This window comes from Haliotis rufescens, unplaced genomic scaffold (genome assembly GCF_023055435.1).
Source record: "Haliotis rufescens isolate VD_foot unplaced genomic scaffold, xgHalRufe1.0.p SCAF_43, whole genome shotgun sequence".
Classification (NCBI taxonomy): Eukaryota; Metazoa; Mollusca; class Gastropoda; order Lepetellida; family Haliotidae; genus Haliotis; species Haliotis rufescens.
The window spans coordinates 636,499-656,914 of NW_025964146.1; the positions used below are offsets into that span (position 1 = coordinate 636,499).

Consider the following 20,416-nt stretch of genomic DNA (forward strand, 5'->3'; position numbering starts at 1 on the left):
TGGGAGGACAGACTGTCATGACTTGGGAGGACAGATTGTGTTATGACCTGGGAGGACAGACTGTCATGACGTGGGAGGACAGACTGTCATGACTTAGGAGGACAGACTGTCATGACTTGGGAGGACAGACTGTCATGACATGGGAGGACAGACTGTCATGACTTGGGAGGACAAACTGTCATGACGTGGAAGGACAGACTGTCATGACCTGGGAGGACAGATTGTGTTATGACTTGGGAGGACAGACTGTCATGACTTGGGAGGACAGACTGTCATGACGTGGGAGGACAGACTGTCATGACTTGGAAGGACAGACTGTCATGACTTGGGAGGACAGACTGTCATGACTTGGGAGGACAGACTGTCATGACGTGGGAGGACAGACTGTCATGACTTGGAAGGACAGACTGTCATGACTTGGGAGGACAGACTGTCATGACTTGGGAGGACAGACTGTCATGACTTGGGAGAACAGACTGTCATGACGTGGGAGGACAGACTGTCATGACTTGGAAGGACAGACTGTCATGACTTGGGAGGACAGACTGTCATGACTTGGGAGGACAGATTGTGTTATGACCTGGGAGGACAGACTGTCATGACGTGGGAGGACAGACTGTCATGACTTAGGAGGACAGACTGTCATGACTTGGGAGGACAGACTGTCATGACGTGGGAGGACAGACTGTCATGACTTGGAAGGACAGACTGTCATGACTTGGGAGGACAGACTGTCATGACTTGGGAGGACAGACTGTCATGACTTGGGAGGACAGACTGTCATGACTTGGGAGGACAGACTGTCATGACTTGGGAGAACAGACTGTCATGACTTGGGAGGACAGACTGTCATGACTTAGGAGGACAGACTGTCATGACTTGGGAGGACAGACTGTCATGACCTGGAAGGACAGACTGTCATGACTTGGGAGGACAGACTGTCATGACTTGGGAGGACAGACTGTCATGACTTGGGAGGACAGACTGTCATGACTTGAGAGGACAGACTGTCATGACTTGGGAGGACAGATTGTGTTATGACTTGGGAGGACAGACTGTCATGACTTGGGAGGACAGACTGTCATGACCTGGAAGGACAGACTGTCATGACTTGGGAGGACAGACTGTCATGACTTGGGAGGACAGACTGTCATGACTTGGGAGGACAGACTGTCATGACTTGAGAGGACAGACTGTCATGACTTGGGAGGACAGACTGTCATGACTTGGGAGGACAGACTGTCATGACTTGAGAGGACAGACTGTCATGACTTGGGAGGACAGATTGTGTTATGACTTGGGAGGACAGACTGTCATGACTTGGGAGGACAGACTGTCATGATGTGGGAGGACAGACTGTCATGACCTGGGAGGACAGACTGTCATGAAATGGGAGGACAGACTGTCATGACGTGGGAGGACAGACTGTCATGACTTGGAAGGACAGACTGTCATGACTTGGGAGGACAGACTGTCATGACTTGGGAGGACAGATTGTCATGACTTGGGAGGACAGACTGTCATGATGTGGAAGGACAGACTGTCATGACTTGGGAGGACAGACTGTCATGACATGGGAGGACAGACTGTCATGACTTGGGAGGACAGACTGTCATGACGTGGAAGGACAGACTGTCATGACTTGGGAGGACAGACTGTCATGACTTGGGAGGACAGACTGTCATGACGTGGGAGGACAGACTGTCATGACGTAGGAGGACAGACTGTCATGACTTGGGAGGACAGACTGTCATGACTTGGGAGGACAGACTGTCATGACTTGGGAGGACAGACTGTCATGACTTGGGAGGACAGACTGTCATGACTTGGGAGGACAGACTGTCATGTCTTGGGAGGACAGACTGTCATGACTTGGGAGGACAGACTGTCATGACTTGGGAGGACAGACTGTCATGACTTGGGAGGACAGACTGTCATGACTTGAGAGGACAGACTGTCATGACTTGGGAGGACAGATTGTGTTATGACTTGGGAGGACAGACTGTCATGACTTGGGAGGACAGACTGTCATGATGTGGGAGGACAGACTGTCATGACCTGGGAGGACAGACTGTCATGACATGGGAGGACAGACTGTCATGACGTGGGAGGACAGACTGTCATGACTTGGAAGGACAGACTGTCATGACTTGGGAGGACAGACTGTCATGACTTGGGAGGACAGATTGTCATGACTTGGGAGGACAGACTGTCATGACGTGGAAGGACAGACTGTCATGACGTGGAAGGACAGACTGTCATGACTTGGGAGGACAGACTGTCATGACTAGGGAGGACAGACTGTCATGATGTGGGAGGACAGATTGTGTTATGACCTGGGAGGACAGACTGTCATGACTTGGGAGGACAGACTGTCATGACTTGGGAGGACAGACTGTCATGACTTGGGAGGACAGACTGTCATGACTTGGGAGGACAGACTGTCATGACTTGGGAGGACAGATTGTGTTATGACCTGGGAGGACAGACTGTCATGACGTGGGAGGACAGACTGTCATGACTTAGGAGGACAGACTGTCATGACTTGGGAGGACAGACTGTCATGACATGGGAGGACAGACTGTCATGACTTGGGAGGACAGACTGTCATGACTTGGGAGGACAGACTGTCATGACCTGGGAGGACAGATTGTGTTATGACTTGGGAGGACAGACTGTCATGACTTGGGAGGACAGACTGTCATGACGTGGGAGGACAGACTGTCATGACTTGGAAGGACAGACTGTCATGACTTGGGAGGACAGACTGTCATGACTTGGGAGGACAGACTGTCATGACGTGGGAGGACAGACTGTCATGACTTGGAAGGACAGACTGTCATGACTTGGGAGGACAGACTGTCATGACTTGGGAGGACAGACTGTCATGACTTGGGAGAACAGACTGTCATGACGTGGGAGGACAGACTGTCATGACTTGGAAGGACAGACTGTCATGACTTGGGAGGACAGACTGTCATGACTTGGGAGGACAGATTGTGTTATGACCTGGGAGGACAGACTGTCATGACGTGGGAGGACAGACTGTCATGACTTAGGAGGACAGACTGTCATGACTTGGGAGGACAGACTGTCATGACGTGGGAGGACAGACTGTCATGACTTGGAAGGACAGACTGTCATGACTTGGGAGGACAGACTGTCATGACTTGGGAGGACAGACTGTCATGACTTGGGAGGACAGACTGTCATGACTTGAGAGGACAGACTGTCATGACTTGGGAGAACAGACTGTCATGACTTGGGAGGACAGACTGTCATGACTTAGGAGGACAGACTGTCATGACTTGGGAGGACAGACTGTCATGACCTGGAAGGACAGACTGTCATGACTTGGGAGGACAGACTGTCATGACTTGGGAGGACAGACTGTCATGACTTGGGAGGACAGACTGTCATGACTTGAGAGGACAGACTGTCATGACTTGGGAGGACAGATTGTGTTATGACTTGGGAGGACAGACTGTCATGACATGGGAGGACAGACTGTCATGACTTGAGAGGACAGACTGTCATGACCTGGGAGGACAGACTGTCATGACTTGGGAGGACAGACTGTCATGACTTGGGAGAACAGACTGTCATGACTTGGGAGGACAGACTGTCATGACTTGGAAGGACAGACTGTCATGACTTGGGAGGACAGACTGTCATGACTTGGGAGGACAGATTGTGTTATGACCTGGGAGGACAGACTGTCATGACTTGGGAGGACAGACTGTCATGATGTGGGAGGACAGACTGTCATGACTTGGAAGGACAGACTGTCATGACTTGGAAGGACAGACTGTCATGACTTGGGAGGACAGATTGTGTTATGACCTGGGAGGACAGACTGTCATGACGTTGAAGGACAGACTGTCATGACTTGGGAGGACAGACTGTCATGACTTGGGAGGACAGACTGTCATGACTTGGGAGGACAGACTGTCATGACTTGGAAGGACAGACTGTCATGACTTGGGAGGACAGACTGTCATGACTTGGGAGGACAGACTGTCATGACTTGGAAGGACAGACTGTCATGACTTGGGAGGACAGACTGTCATGACTTGGGAGGACAGACTGTCATGACGTGGGAGGACAGACTGTCATGACGTGGGAGGACAGACTGTCATGACTTGAGAAGACAGACTGTCATGACTTGGGAGGACTGATTGTGTCATTACTTAGGAGGACTGATGGTGTTATGACCTGGGAGGACAGATTGTGTCATGACTTGGGAGGACAGACTGTCATGACTTGGGAGGACAGACTGTCATGACTTGGAAGGACAGACTGTCATGACGTGGGAGGACAGACTGTCATGACTTGGGAGGACAGACTGTCATGACTTGGGAGGACAGACTGTCATGACTTGAGAGGACAGACTGTCATGACTTGGGAGGACAGATTGTGTTATGACTTGGGAGGACAGACTGTCATGACTTGGGAGGACAGACTGTCATGATGTGGGAGGACAGACTGTCATGACCTGGGAGGACAGACTGTCATGAAATGGGAGGACAGACTGTCATGACGTGGGAGGACAGACTGTCATGACTTGGAAGGACAGACTGTCATGACTTGGGAGGACAGACTGTCATGACTTGGGAGGACAGATTGTCATGACTTGGGAGGACAGACTGTCATGATGTGGAAGGACAGACTGTCATGACTTGGGAGGACAGACTGTCATGACATGGGAGGACAGACTGTCATGACTTGGGAGAACAGACTGTCATGACGTGGAAGGACAGACTGTCATGACTTGGGAGGACAGACTGTCATGACTTGGGAGGACAGACTGTCATGACTTGGGAGAACAGACTGTCATGATGTGGGAGGACAGATTGTGTTATGACCTGGGAGGACAGACTGTCATGACTTGGGAGGACAGATTGTGTTATGACCTGGGAGGACAGACTGTCATGACGTGGGAGGACAGACTGTCATGACGTAGGAGGACAGACTGTCATGACTTGGGAGGACAGACTGTCATGACTTGGGAGGACAGACTGTCATGACTTGGGAGGACAGACTGTCATGACTTGGGAGGACAGACTGTCATGACTTGGGAGGACAGACTGTCATGACTTGGGAGGACAGACTGTCATGACTTGAGAGGACAGACTGTCATGACTTGGGAGGACAGATTGTGTTATGACTTGGGAGGACAGACTGTCATGACTTGGGAGGACAGACTGTCATGATGTGGGAGGACAGACTGTCATGACCTGGGAGGACAGACTGTCATGACATGGGAGGACAGACTGTCATGACGTGGGAGGACAGACTGTCATGACTTGGAAGGACAGACTGTCATGACTTGGGAGGACAGACTGTCATGACTTGGGAGGACAGATTGTCATGACTTGGGAGGACAGACTGTCATGACGTGGAAGGACAGACTGTCATGACTTGGGAGGACAGACTGTCATGACTAGGGAGGACAGACTGTCATGATGTGGGAGGACAGATTGTGTTATGACCTGGGAGGACAGACTGTCATGACTTGGGAGGACAGACTGTCATGACTTGGGAGGACAGACTGTCATGACTTGGGAGGACAGACTGTCATGACTTGGGAGGACAGACTGTCATGACTTGGGAGGACAGATTGTGTTATGACCTGGGAGGACAGACTGTCATGACGTGGGAGGACAGACTGTCATGACTTGGGAGGACAGACTGTCATGACTTGGGAGGACAGACTGTCATGACTTTGGAGGACAGACTGTCATGACTTGAGAGGACAGACTGTCATGACTTGGGAGGACAGATTGTGTTATGACTTGGGAGGACAGACTGTCATGACTTGGGAGGACAGACTGTCATGACTTGAGAGGACAGACTGTCATGACCTGGGAGGACAGACTGTCATGACGTGGGAGGACAGACTGTCATGACTTGGAAGGACAGACTGTCATGACTTGGGAGGACAGACTGTCATGATGTGGGAGGACAGACTGTCATGACCTGGGAGGACAGACTGTCATGACATGGAAGGACAGACTGTCATGACGTGGGAGGACAGACTGTCATGACTTGGAAGGACAGACTGTCATGACTTGGGAGGACAGACTGTCATGACTTGGGAGGACAGATTGTCATGACTTGGGAGGACAGACTGTCATGACGTGGAAGGACAGACTGTCATGACTTGGGAGGACAGACTGTCATGACTAGGGAGGACAGACTGTCATGATGTGGGAGGACAGATTGTGTTATGACCTGGGAGGACAGACTGTCATGACTTGGGAGGACAGACTGTCATGACTTGGGAGGACAGACTGTCATGACTTGGGAGGACAGACTGTCATGACTTGGGAGGACAGACTGTCATGACTTGGGAGGACAGATTGTGTTATGACCTGGGAGGACAGACTGTCATGACGTGGGAGGACAGACTGTCATGACTTGGGAGGACAGACTGTCATGACTTGGGAGGACAGACTGTCATGACTTGGGAGGACAGACTGTCATGACTTGAGAGGACAGACTGTCATGACTTGGGAGGACAGATTGTGTTATGACTTGGGAGGACAGACTGTCATGACTTGAGAGGACAGACTGTCATGACCTGGGAGGACAGACTGTCATGACTTGGGAGGACAGACTGTCATGACTTGGGAGAACAGACTGTCATGACTTGGGAGGACAGACTGTCATGACTTGGAAGGACAGACTGTCATGACTTGGGAGGACAGACTGTCATGACTTGGGAGGACAGATTGTGTTATGACCTGGGAGGACAGACTGTCATGACTTGGGAGGACAGACTGTCATGATGTGGGAGGACAGACTGTCATGACTTGGAAGGACAGACTGTCATGACTTGGAAGGACAGACTGTCATGACTTGGGAGGACAGATTGTGTTATGACCTGGGAGGACAGACTGTCATGACGTTGAAGGACAGACTGTCATGACTTGGGAGGACAGACTGTCATGACTTGGGAGGACAGACTGTCATGACTTGGGAGGACAGACTGTCATGACTTGGAAGGACAGACTGTCATGACTTGGGAGGACAGACTGTCATGACTTGGGAGGACAGACTGTCATGACTTGGAAGGACAGACTGTCATGACGTGGGAGGACAGACTGTCATGACTTGGGAGGACAGACTGTCATGACGTGGGAGGACAGACTGTCATGACGTGGGAGGACAGACTGTCATGACTTGAGAAGACAGACTGTCATGACTTGGGAGGACTGATTGTGTCATTACTTAGGAGGACTGATGGTGTTATGACCTGGGAGGACAGATTGTGTCATGACTTGGGAGGACAGACTGTCATGACTTGGGAGGACAGACTGTCATGACTTGGAAGGACAGACTGTCATGACGTGGGAGGACAGACTGTCATGACTTGGGAGGACAGACTGTCATGACTTGGGAGGACAGACTGTCATGACTTGAGAGGACAGACTGTCATGACTTGGGAGGACAGATTGTGTTATGACTTGGGAGGACAGACTGTCATGACTTGGGAGGACAGACTGTCATGATGTGGGAGGACAGACTGTCATGACCTGGGAGGACAGACTGTCATGAAATGGGAGGACAGACTGTCATGACGTGGGAGGACAGACTGTCATGACTTGGAAGGACAGACTGTCATGACTTGGGAGGACAGACTGTCATGACTTGGGAGGACAGATTGTCATGACTTGGGAGGACAGACTGTCATGATGTGGAAGGACAGACTGTCATGACTTGGGAGGACAGACTGTCATGACATGGGAGGACAGACTGTCATGACTTGGGAGAACAGACTGTCATGACGTGGAAGGACAGACTGTCATGACTTGGGAGGACAGACTGTCATGACTTGGGAGGACAGACTGTCATGACTTGGGAGAACAGACTGTCATGATGTGGGAGGACAGATTGTGTTATGACCTGGGAGGACAGACTGTCATGACTTGGGAGGACAGATTGTGTTATGACCTGGGAGGACAGACTGTCATGACGTGGGAGGACAGACTGTCATGACGTAGGAGGACAGACTGTCATGACTTGGGAGGACAGACTGTCATGACTTGGGAGGACAGACTGTCATGACTTGGGAGGACAGACTGTCATGACTTGGGAGGACAGACTGTCATGACTTGGGAGGACAGACTGTCATGACTTGGGAGGACAGACTGTCATGACTTGGGAGGACAGACTGTCATGACTTGAGAGGACAGACTGTCATGACTTGGGAGGACAGATTGTGTTATGACTTGGGAGGACAGACTGTCATGACTTGGGAGGACAGACTGTCATGATGTGGGAGGACAGACTGTCATGACCTGGGAGGACAGACTGTCATGACATGGGAGGACAGACTGTCATGACGTGGGAGGACAGACTGTCATGACTTGGAAGGACAGACTGTCATGACTTGGGAGGACAGACTGTCATGACTTGGGAGGACAGATTGTCATGACTTGGGAGGACAGACTGTCATGACGTGGAAGGACAGACTGTCATGACTTGGGAGGACAGACTGTCATGACTAGGGAGGACAGACTGTCATGATGTGGGAGGACAGATTGTGTTATGACCTGGGAGGACAGACTGTCATGACTTGGGAGGACAGACTGTCATGACTTGGGAGGACAGACTGTCATGACTTGGGAGGACAGACTGTCATGACTTGGGAGGACAGACTGTCATGACTTGGGAGGACAGATTGTGTTATGACCTGGGAGGACAGACTGTCATGACGTGGGAGGACAGACTGTCATGACTTAGGAGGACAGACTGTCATGACTTGGGAGGACAGACTGTCATGACATGGGAGGACAGACTGTCATGACTTGGGAGGACAGACTGTCATGACTTGGGAGGACAGACTGTCATGACCTGGGAGGACAGATTGTGTTATGACTTGGGAGGACAGACTGTCATGACTTGGGAGGACAGACTGTCATGACTTGGGAGGACAGACTGTCATGACTTGGAAGGACAGACTGTCATGACTTGGGAGGACAGACTGTCATGACTTGGGAGGACAGACTGTCATGACGTGGGAGGACAGACTGTCATGACTTGGAAGGACAGACTGTCATGACTTGGGAGGACAGACTGTCATGACTTGGGAGGACAGACTGTCATGACTTGGGAGAACAGACTGTCATGACGTGGGAGGACAGACTGTCATGACTTGGAAGGACAGACTGTCATGACTTGGGAGGACAGACTGTCATGACTTGGGAGGACAGATTGTGTTATGACCTGGGAGGACAGACTGTCATGACGTGGGAGGACAGACTGTCATGACTTAGGAGGACAGACTGTCATGACTTGGGAGGACAGACTGTCATGACGTGGGAGGACAGACTGTCATGACTTGGAAGGACAGACTGTCATGACTTGGGAGGACAGACTGTCATGACTTGGGAGGACAGACTGTCATGACTTGGGAGGACAGACTGTCATGACTTGAGAGGACAGACTGTCATGACTTGGGAGAACAGACTGTCATGACTTGGGAGGACAGACTGTCATGACTTAGGAGGACAGACTGTCATGACTTGGGAGGACAGACTGTCATGACCTGGAAGGACAGACTGTCATGACTTGGGAGGACAGACTGTCATGACTTGGGAGGACAGACTGTCATGACTTGGGAGGACAGACTGTCATGACTTGAGAGGACAGACTGTCATGACTTGGGAGGACAGATTGTGTTATGACTTGGGAGGACAGACTGTCATGACTTGGGAGGACAGACTGTCATGACTTGAGAGGACAGACTGTCATGACCTGGGAGGACAGACTGTCATGACTTGGGAGGACAGACTGTCATGACTTGGGAGAACAGACTGTCATGACTTGGGAGGACAGACTGTCATGACTTGGAAGGACAGACTGTCATGACTTGGGAGGACAGACTGTCATGACTTGGGAGGACAGATTGTGTTATGACCTGGGAGGACAGACTGTCATGACTTGGGAGGACAGACTGTCATGATGTGGGAGGACAGACTGTCATGACTTGGAAGGACAGACTGTCATGACTTGGAAGGACAGACTGTCATGACTTGGGAGGACAGATTGTGTTATGACCTGGGAGGACAGACTGTCATGACGTTGAAGGACAGACTGTCATGACTTGGGAGGACAGACTGTCATGACTTGGGAGGACAGACTGTCATGACTTGGGAGGACAGACTGTCATGACTTGGAAGGACAGACTGTCATGACATTGAAGGACAGACTGTCATGACTTGGGAGGACAGACTGTCATGACTTGGGAGGACAGACTGTCATGACTTGGAAGGACAGACTGTCATGACGTGGGAGGACAGACTGTCATGACGTGGGAGGACAGACTGTCATGACGTGGGAGGACAGACTGTCATGACTTGAGAAGACAGACTGTCATGACTTGGGAGGACTGATTGTGTCATTACTTAGGAGGACTGATGGTGTTATGACCTGGGAGGACAGATTGTGTCATGACTTGGGAGGACAGACTGTCATGACTTGGGAGGACAGACTGTCATGACTTGAGAGGACAGACTGTCATGACTTGGGAGGACAGATTGTGTTATGACTTGGGAGGACAGACTGTCATGACTTGGGAGGACAGACTGTCATGACTTGAGAGGACAGACTGTCATGACCTGGGAGGACAGACTGTCATGACTTGGGAGGACAGACTGTCATGACTTGGGAGAACAGACTGTCATGACTTGGGAGGACAGACTGTCATGACTTGGAAGGACAGACTGTCATGACTTGGGAGGACAGACTGTCATGACTTGGGAGGACAGATTGTGTTATGACCTGGGAGGACAGACTGTCATGACTTGGGAGGACAGACTGTCATGATGTGGGAGGACAGACTGTCATGACTTGGAAGGACAGACTGTCATGACTTGGAAGGACAGACTGTCATGACTTGGGAGGACAGATTGTGTTATGACCTGGGAGGACAGACTGTCATGACGTTGAAGGACAGACTGTCATGACTTGGGAGGACAGACTGTCATGACTTGGGAGGACAGACTGTCATGACTTGGGAGGACAGACTGTCATGACTTGGAAGGACAGACTGTCATGACATTGAAGGACAGACTGTCATGACTTGGGAGGACAGACTGTCATGACTTGGGAGGACAGACTGTCATGACTTGGAAGGACAGACTGTCATGACGTGGGAGGACAGACTGTCATGACGTGGGAGGACAGACTGTCATGACGTGGGAGGACAGACTGTCATGACTTGAGAAGACAGACTGTCATGACTTGGGAGGACTGATTGTGTCATTACTTAGGAGGACTGATGGTGTTATGACCTGGGAGGACAGATTGTGTCATGACTTGGGAGGACAGACTGTCATGACTTGGGAGGACAGACTGTCATGACTTGGAAGGACAGACTGTCATGACGTGGGAGGACAGACTGTCATGACTTGGGAGGACAGACTGTCATGACTTGGGAGGACAGACTGTCATGACTTGGAAGGACAGACTGTCATGACGTGGGAGGACAGACTGTCATGACTTGGGAGGACAGACTGTCATGATGTGGGAGGACAGACTGTCATGACTTGAGAAGACAGACTGTCATGACTTGGGAGGACTGATTGTGTCATTACTTAGGAGGACTGATGGTGTTATGACCTGGGAGGACTGATTGTGTCATGACTTGGGAGGACTGGTTGTGTCATGACTTGGGAGGACTGATTGTGTCATGACTTGGGAGGACTGATTGTGTCATGACTTGGGAGGACTGATTGTGTCATGACTTGGGAGGACTGATTGTGTCATGACTTGGGAGGACTGATTGTGTCATGACTTGGGAAGTGTGACTGGAGGCTGTAACAGGGGAGGACTGACTCGGGGTACAGGTGGTAACGGTGTCTGATGTGTGGAACATGTAGACCTCCTCCTTCCTCACACTGATCACTACTTGTTGCAGCTGCAGGTGAGAGTCACCCTGTCTGTGACCGGACTCTCAAATACTTCCAAGGGATTGTGGGCAAGTGCTGGGTGGTGTCCTTCGACTGGGTGCGAGACTCACTCCTCGCCAACAAGCCACTTCCAGAGGTACGGCGCAAAGTAGATAGAGGGGGCCCAGACCTGTGTCCCTGAGGTATGCCAAATATGGCTGTGGGTTTGAATCACAGATTTGCCCTGAATAGGATTCTTGGTTTCTCAGCACCATACCCTGCTGTGTTAAAATCCTTGTTTATGTTTTAAGTTGAGTCTTCAACTGATGAAAAAAGTTCCATTTTAATGACGCTAACACAAGTCTGCTTGGTTGAAGGACAAATACGAGATTGTTGGAGACACAGTGATAGTGGAGGACCACCATGGCCCACGGAGGTCACGGACGTCGGACAAGAAGCTGTTTTCTGGGTTTACACTCACATGTATCGGAGTCAGCGATGAAATGACGAAAGGTACGTTTCAACATTGTGTACAAGAAGCTGTTTTCTGGGTTTACACTCACATGTATCGGAGTCAGCGATGAAATGACGAAAGGTACGTTTCAACATTGTGTACAAGAAGCTGTTTTCTGGGTTTACACTCACATGTATCGGAGTCAGCGATGAAATGACGAAAGGTACGTTTCAACATTGTGTACAAGAAGCTGTTTTCTGGGTTTACACTCACGTGTATCGGAGTCAGTGATGAAATGACGAAAGGTACCAGACAGGTCTCCAGAAACCAGGTATCAGACAGGTCTCCAAAAAACTCTGCAAATTGTTGGATGTAGCGTACCCCTTTGGAGATAGCAGACAGTACAGGCCCAAGAGCCACATGCTCAATGTAGGTGATGTCATGTTAACTAGATCCCCAGAAGTAGTGATGTTCCAATTATTTAAAATATTCGAAGATGTTTAGCAGGCCCAAAGGATCAAACAAGAGAACTCAGATTTCCATAACTGAACACAATCAATTTTGCCCTTTCTCAAATTTTCAACTATCCTCATCTTTTAAAAAATAGATGAACAAGACCCCGAGACATTTTTGTTTCCTGAAAAGATTTATTTACTTATATAACTTATTACTTGTTTCCTCAAACAGTGAGGAGAGTGAAATATGTAATTATTTGTGTATGTTTTTGTAAATCTATTTTTATTGAACTTAACATTGAAAAACAGCAAAATGATACTAAAAAGTAACTACCGTATTCGACGTAATAAGCACCGAGGGCGCCCTCAAAATTAGAAATAGGGGGCTCTTATTGAGTTGAAAGATCGTAAATTTTGTGGTTTATGCTGACAGCCTGATATGATACAAAAGAAAAGTTTGTGCGTATTATACACAACAGATATATTTTTCCAGAATTAAATTTAAATTTAATATAACACACGAGTGCGTATTATACACGAATAAATAAGTCTTGTGTACATTGATCAATCGGAAGGGGTTCTAATTGGGATTGTTCACTAACCAATACATTAGCCAATATCGCCGTACACGCTTATTAGAGTGGGGCGCTGATTACATCGAATACAGTAATTAATTTCAGTTTGGATGATCCAGGCATCAGTAGTGGTGAAATGATACATGTAGCAAGGTCATGATACGATACGTATCTCGATACATAGGTAATGATACAATACATATCCCGATACACATATTAACGTCAAATTGCATGGAAACTTCTTGACTATAACTATTTCAGAACATGTTCTAAAGGAAAAGCTAGCTGTAGACACATGTTCATAGCTGCTTTTAGTAGTGAACTTGGAATGCTAATTACAACACATTTTGTAATATTTGACTGACAATATTGCTGGGGGTCATTAAACGAGTAGTAAGTAATATTTTTTAGCAAGTGTATTGTCTGGTATCATGAGAAGAAAACATATCGTGTATTGTATCATTGCATGAAAACTTACGATGCACAGGTTCACGGATGTATCATTTCATCATGATCTTGCAGAGGGCACCGGTGGCCCAGTCGTCTAAGGCGCCGCCATTCACTGTGCAGAGTTGCGTTCCTTTGGGCACGCCAGAAACCTATGATTGTGGTTTCGAATCCCGGTTCGCCCCGATTATGTTTCTAGGTTTGTCAGCACCATACCCGTGCTCGTTGGTTTCACAGAAGTGGTTAACGTCTGAGGCCTGCATCACTTGCATCACTGCATGCGGCGTTAAACCTAACTCACTCACTCACTCATGATCTTGCTACCAATTCCCAGCACTACACTGAAGCCCAATTCCCAGCACTACACTGAAGCCCAATTCCCAGCACTACACTGAAGCCCAATTCCCAGCACTACACTGAAGCCCAATTCCCAGCACTACACTGAAGTCCAATTCCCAGCACAACACTGAAGCCCAATTCCCAGCACTACACTGAAGCCCAATTCCCAGCACAACACTGAAGCCCAATTCCCAGCACTACACTGAAGCCCAATTCCCAGCACAACACTGAAGCCCAATTCCCAGCACTACACTGAAGCCCAATTCCCAGCACAACACTGAAGCCCAATTCCCAGCACTACACTGAAGCCCAATTCCCAGCACAACACTGAAGCCCAATTCCCAGGACAACACTGAAGCCCAATTCCCAGCACTACACTGAAGCCCAATTCCCAGCACTACACTGAAGCCCAATTCCCAGCACTACACTGAAGCCCAATTCCCAGCACAACACTGAAGCCCAATTCCCAGCACTACACTGAAGCCCAATTCCAAGCACAACACTGAAGCCCAATTCCCAGCACTACACTGAAGCCCAATTCCCAGCACAACACTGAAGCCCAATTCCCAGGACAACACTGAAGCCCAATTCCCAGCACTACACTGAAGCCCAATTCCCAGCACTACACTGAAGCCCAATTCCCAGCACTACACTGAAGCCCAATTCCCAGCACAACACTGAAGCCCAATTCCCAGCACAACACTGAAGCCCAATTCCCAGCACTACACTGAAGCCCAATTCCCAGCAAAACACTGAAGCCCAATTCCCAGCACTACACTGAAGCCCAATTCCCAGCACAACACTGAAGCCCAATTCCCAGCACAACACTGAAGCCCAATTCCCAGCACTACACTGAAGCCCAATTCCCAGCACTACACTGAAGCCCAATTCCCAGCACAACACTGAAGCCCAATTCCCAGCACTACACTGAAGCCCAATTCCCAGCACTACACTGAAGCCCAATTCCCAGCACTACACTGAAGCCCAATTCCCAGCACAACACTGAAGCCCAATTCCCAGCACTACACTGAAGCCCAATTCCCAGCACAACACTGAAGCCCAATTCCCAGCACTACACTGAAGCCCAATTCCCAGCACTACACTGAAGTCCAATTCCCAGCACAACACTGAAGCCCAATTCCCAGCACTACACTGAAGCCCAATTCCCAGCAAAACACTGAAGCCCAATTCCCAGCACTACACTGAAGCCCAATTCCCAGCACAACACTGAAGCCCAATTCCCAGCACAACACTGAAGCCCAATTCCCAGCACTACACTGAAGCCCAATTCCCAGCACTACACTGAAGCCCAATTCCCAGCACAACACTGAAGCCCAATTCCCAGCACTACACTGAAGCCCAATTCCCAGCACTACACTGAAGCCCAATTCCCAGCACTACACTGAAGTCCAATTCCCAGCACAACACTGAAGCCCAATTCCCAGCACTACACTGAAGTCCAATTCCCAGCACTACACTGAAGCCCAATTCCCAGCACTACACTGAAGCCCAATTCCCAGCACTACACTGAAGCCCATGCTTGACAAAGATGGGATTTATATGGTTAGGGTGTGATGATTGATCATACTATCTATGCATCGCCATTATTCATGTGATATTGCTGATTATAGGTTACAGAGCTAACTGACCCATTGCTTCTGTTTGCCATGATATGGCTGTAATATCGCAGTGTTTGTGACACTGGTCTTCCAACGCGTGTTCCCTGCTTCAGATGACATGAGCCTGCTACTGCAGCAGGGCGGGGCCACACTGGCTGACGACCCCTGGGAACTGGGCAAGATGGCTGCCGCCATTCCGCTGATCATCCGTTGTCTGGACACCGAGGACGAGGCACCCACCAAGTCGGAGGTGGAGCATTTCAACTGTAAGTCTGTGTTAACTCAGGAATTTTACAAGGGTGTAAAACCATACTCACTCACTCATTCTTCACGTTTCTGGGGTGGTCGGGTAGCCTAGTGCTTAAAGCGTTCGCTCGTCACGCCGAAGACCCAGGTTCGATTCCCGACATGGGTACAATGTGTGAAACCCATTTCTGGTGTCCCCCGCCCTGATATTGCTGGAATATTGTAAAAAAGTGTGTAAAACCATACTCACTGACTCACTCTTCACGTTTCCATTTAATCACGTTTAGCAACTTTATACACAATGTAAATTGGTTAAGAATATGCTTTCTTTGTTTCTTGTTTAATGCCACACTTAGCAATATTTCAGCTAGATGACAGCAGTCTGTAAAAAAGTGAGTCAGGGTCTGATTATCCAGTGATTAAAGTAATGAGTATCGATATACTACATTGGGATACGATGACATGCATCAACCAAGTCAGTCTGACTACCCCATCCCATTAGTCGCCTCTTACGACAAGCATGGGTTGTTGAAGACCAATTCAAACCCGGATGGTAGACTGTGTATTTGTGGACTACAAAATGGCTGGTGACTCTACATTCAACTCCGGAGTAACAATTTTTCTATTGCACTCCAATGTTTCAGTCCCCAAGAGTTAACATCTTCTGCCGCCATAAGATTCCTGATTAAAATAGATACCAAGAAAAACATGTATGAGGCTAGTATATGAATAGGGTGGACAGTGTGTCATCATACCCCCACGGCGTGGAACCGAGCTCATGTTATCAATCACTGGTTGTCTGGTACAGTGTCAGTTATTCCAGGTCACTGTCACATGTGGTCAGACAGTGTGTCATCATACCCCCACGGCGTGGAACCGAGCTCATGTTATCCATCACTGGTTGATTGGTACAGTGTCTGTTATTCCAGGTCACTGTCACATGTGGACTATTGCTGGTTTTCTGTGTTGCAGGCTTCTACAAACACAACCGCCTCATCACCGTGTCCAGGGAGTGGGTCCTCGACAGCATCAGCACCTGGCGGCTCCAGCCCCTGGACGACTACGTCCTCAACAACATCAAAAACATCGTCCTTCCTTTCTGATAGCTGTCTCCGAGACAACATCCACATAAATCTTCTTTCTGATAGCTAACTGTATCCAAGACAGCATCGTCAATCCTCAACAACATCAGCAACATCAACTACATTGTCAATCCTCAACAATCTTGTCATTAGTCAGATATGTTGATATGATGTGGGAATTGGTTGGCAATAACACTTGCCCAACTTTGAATTATCTACTCTCATGTGATACTGATGTACGGGGATATATGTTTGGCTATACTTGGATATATGTTTGGCTATTCGTGGATAAGGTGGTAGGGTAGCCTAGTGGTTAAAGCATTCACTCGTCACACTGAAAACCCAGGTTCGATTCCCGACATGGGTACAATGAAGCCCTTTTCTAGTGTCCCCCGCCATGATATCGCTGGAATATGGTTAAAAGCGGCGTAAAACCTTACTTACTCACTATAAGTTGATATATGTTTGGCTATACTTGGATATATGCTTCGCTATTCTAGGATATGTGCTTTGCTATACTCAGATATGTTTGATTATACTCCTCACTTGGTAAACTATCCAGGAAGACCAACTGATATGAAACATATTCCAATAGCCATTTCATAGGCTTTACCACATTTCAGAGCTTTGGGAACAAAACGTTCAGTTCAATGAAATGTTTACGATTCTGTGAATTGTATCTTTTAGTTTTCGATTTTCGTTCAGTGTGTGTGTGTGTGTGTGTGTGTGTGTGTGTGTGTGTGTGTGTGAATGCCACCTCATAACTCACTGGTAAAGGGAAGTAACTTGTGTGACAGCCACATCACCTTCAGAGCTGTGAACAGTTAAATACAATAATCAGGAATCAATGATTCAAAGGCAAAGCCTTTTTTTTTTTACTTGTGTGTGTGAGATATCTGTCTGTGTGAGGTATCTGTGAGTCTGTGTGAGGTATCTGTCTGTGTGTGTGAGGTGTCTGTCTGTGTGTGTGGGGTATCTGTCTGTGTGTGTGAGGTATCTGTCTGTGTGTGAGGTATCTGTAAGTCTGTGTGAGGTATCTGTCTGTGTGTGTGAGGTGTCTGTCTGTGTGTGGGGTATCTGCCTGTGTGTGTGAGGTATCTGTTAGTCTGTGTGTGACGTATCTGTTAGTCTGTGTGTGAGGTATCTGTGAGTCTGTGTGAGGTATCTGTCTGTGTGTGTGAGGTGTCTGTCTGTGTGTGTGGGGTATCTGTCTGTGTGTGTGAGGTATCTGTCTGTGTGTGAGGTATCTGTGAGTCTGTGTGAGGTATCTGTCTGTGTGTGTGAGGTGTCTGTCTGTGTGTGGGGTATCTGCCTGTGTGTGTGAGGTATCTGTTAGTCTGTGTGTGACGTATCTGTTAGTCTGTGTGTGAGGTATCTGTCTGTGTGTGTGTGAGGTATGTGAGTCTGTGTGAGGTATCTGTGAGTCTGTGTGTCCAATGCATGATGCAGTGACCGAGTGTAGATTGTTTTCAGTTCATCTTGTGCCATGTTTTATGCTTCGTATGTTGAGTTTTACTTATTTTTTCTTTAGCCAAATTCATAGAACTATTTACTTCAAATTAATATAAGTTGGTACTGCTGAATAATTCTTATTGCTCCTGTGTGACAGAACAGTTCTGGCAAGGCCACACTGGTGGTTCAAATGCACAGCGTCATAATCAGCACGGAGAAATAGATGCTCACATGAAAACACTTAAGACTACAACTTTTCTCGCTTGGGTTTACAAAATATTTTTTATCAATATTTATAGGCCAAACTAAATTAAAACAACATCGTCAGCCGACAAACACCTACTCTTGTGCAACTTTTGTGCAACTTGTGCAACTAGGGCAGGATGTGCTTACATGTGCCTCTTTGCGAACACCGTGTGTCACTACTTATTTTCATTGATCCATTCATATAATTTTCAACGCTATTTTGCCTTTTACGCCCAATGAAATCTGTTGGGGCATGTAGTAATTGTCCTTTGCTGTTGTTGTTTTATATTTACATTAAAATAATTGCTAAATATGTTTTATAAGTTTGTTAACATAGTTTTTAGAGTCAGTTTAGTTTATTTAATTAAATGCTATTTCTGTTTAAAGTGAAGGATGTATATTAATTCTAGTGTTATATGTACATACTGAGGTTTGCAGTGTCTCAAGACAATATATGTAATGCAGTTTATCAGTTATCACCTGAAAATTAACAATTAAGCGTTATTAGATTTTGTCTTTATATTTTTTGGAACCATCATGGATAGAGCAGTCATGAAAAGAGAAACAAATTTAAACAATTTCTATTTTGTTTCTGATTGTGATTTACAGCTCAATTTCCTGAACAGAAAAGATTGATCATAAAAACCTGGGGACTTGTTTCCTGATAACGTTTGACAAATATCAACATGAAATAATACACTTTTATATGTAAATGCTGATCAAGTATGATTGTGTGACAAATATTGATTAATATTACCAAAGAGGTCAAGTTCAGGTGATTGTGCTACAACTCTGAATATCAAGTGAGCTACAAAATCCAAATATTTTTCCGTTATAAATATAAGTGACAAAACCCTTTCCATATTCATAAGAAGTCTATGCCAAGAGCAGAGTGGATTGTACGATTCTGACTGCGGTATATATATGAGACAATGATTCCACTGGTATTTAATTGTACCATGTTGTACTTCATTGATGAATTCTAATTCTAATGTGCAAATAACTGACTGAAAATGAATCAGTTCAAATGTACATGCTCATGTATAATCATACTGAATATTACAAAAAAGTGAAATACATTTGATTGCTTGAACTTTGCGATTTTGTTTCTTTGTCCATCTGAGGATTGCTGGTGTCTGATCCAAAGTCTGATATGTACACTGACAGGGCTTGATGCAACATGTGTCCAAGAGGCACACACATGGATTCCTGATGGATGAGCCCCGTGAAGGTCCGGGGTAGAATAGGTCTTCAGCAAACCATGCTTGCCGTAAAAGGTGACTATGCTTGTCATAAGAGGCGACTAATAGGATCAGGTGGTCAGGCTTGCTGACATGGTTGATGCATGTCATCGTATCTCAATTGCGTGGATCGATGCTCATATCAATCACTGGATTAAGTAAGACGAGTTCTATGGATGAACAACTTCTTTATTACAATTAGTGCGACGTTTCGGTGTAGATCCTAACACCTTTATCAAGCAAGTGATGGATAGTGCTAAACAACATAGGTATATATACTTATTAACATCAATGTTTATACAGTAAATTGATTGATGAACACAGAGAGCTGATTAAGATAACTGGAAGCCAGTGGATGACTAA

General features: G+C 47.5%; 1 protein-coding gene across 1 annotated transcript in view; it reads left to right on the forward strand.

Moving 5' to 3' along the window:
• Positions 1–18,060, forward strand: part of LOC124116660 (serine-rich adhesin for platelets-like) — a 54,060-nt gene extending 36,000 nt beyond the window's left edge. Inside the window, exons 14-17 of the mRNA XM_046478092.2 lie at positions 11,927–12,054; positions 12,275–12,410; positions 15,900–16,052; positions 17,005–18,060. Of these exons, the coding sequence (XP_046334048.2) occupies positions 11,927–12,054; positions 12,275–12,410; positions 15,900–16,052; positions 17,005–17,135 (548 nt within the window). The 3' untranslated portion in view covers positions 17,136–18,060. The remainder of the gene's footprint in view (positions 1–11,926; positions 12,055–12,274; positions 12,411–15,899; positions 16,053–17,004) is intronic.
• Positions 18,061–20,416: the final 2,356 nt, after the last annotated feature.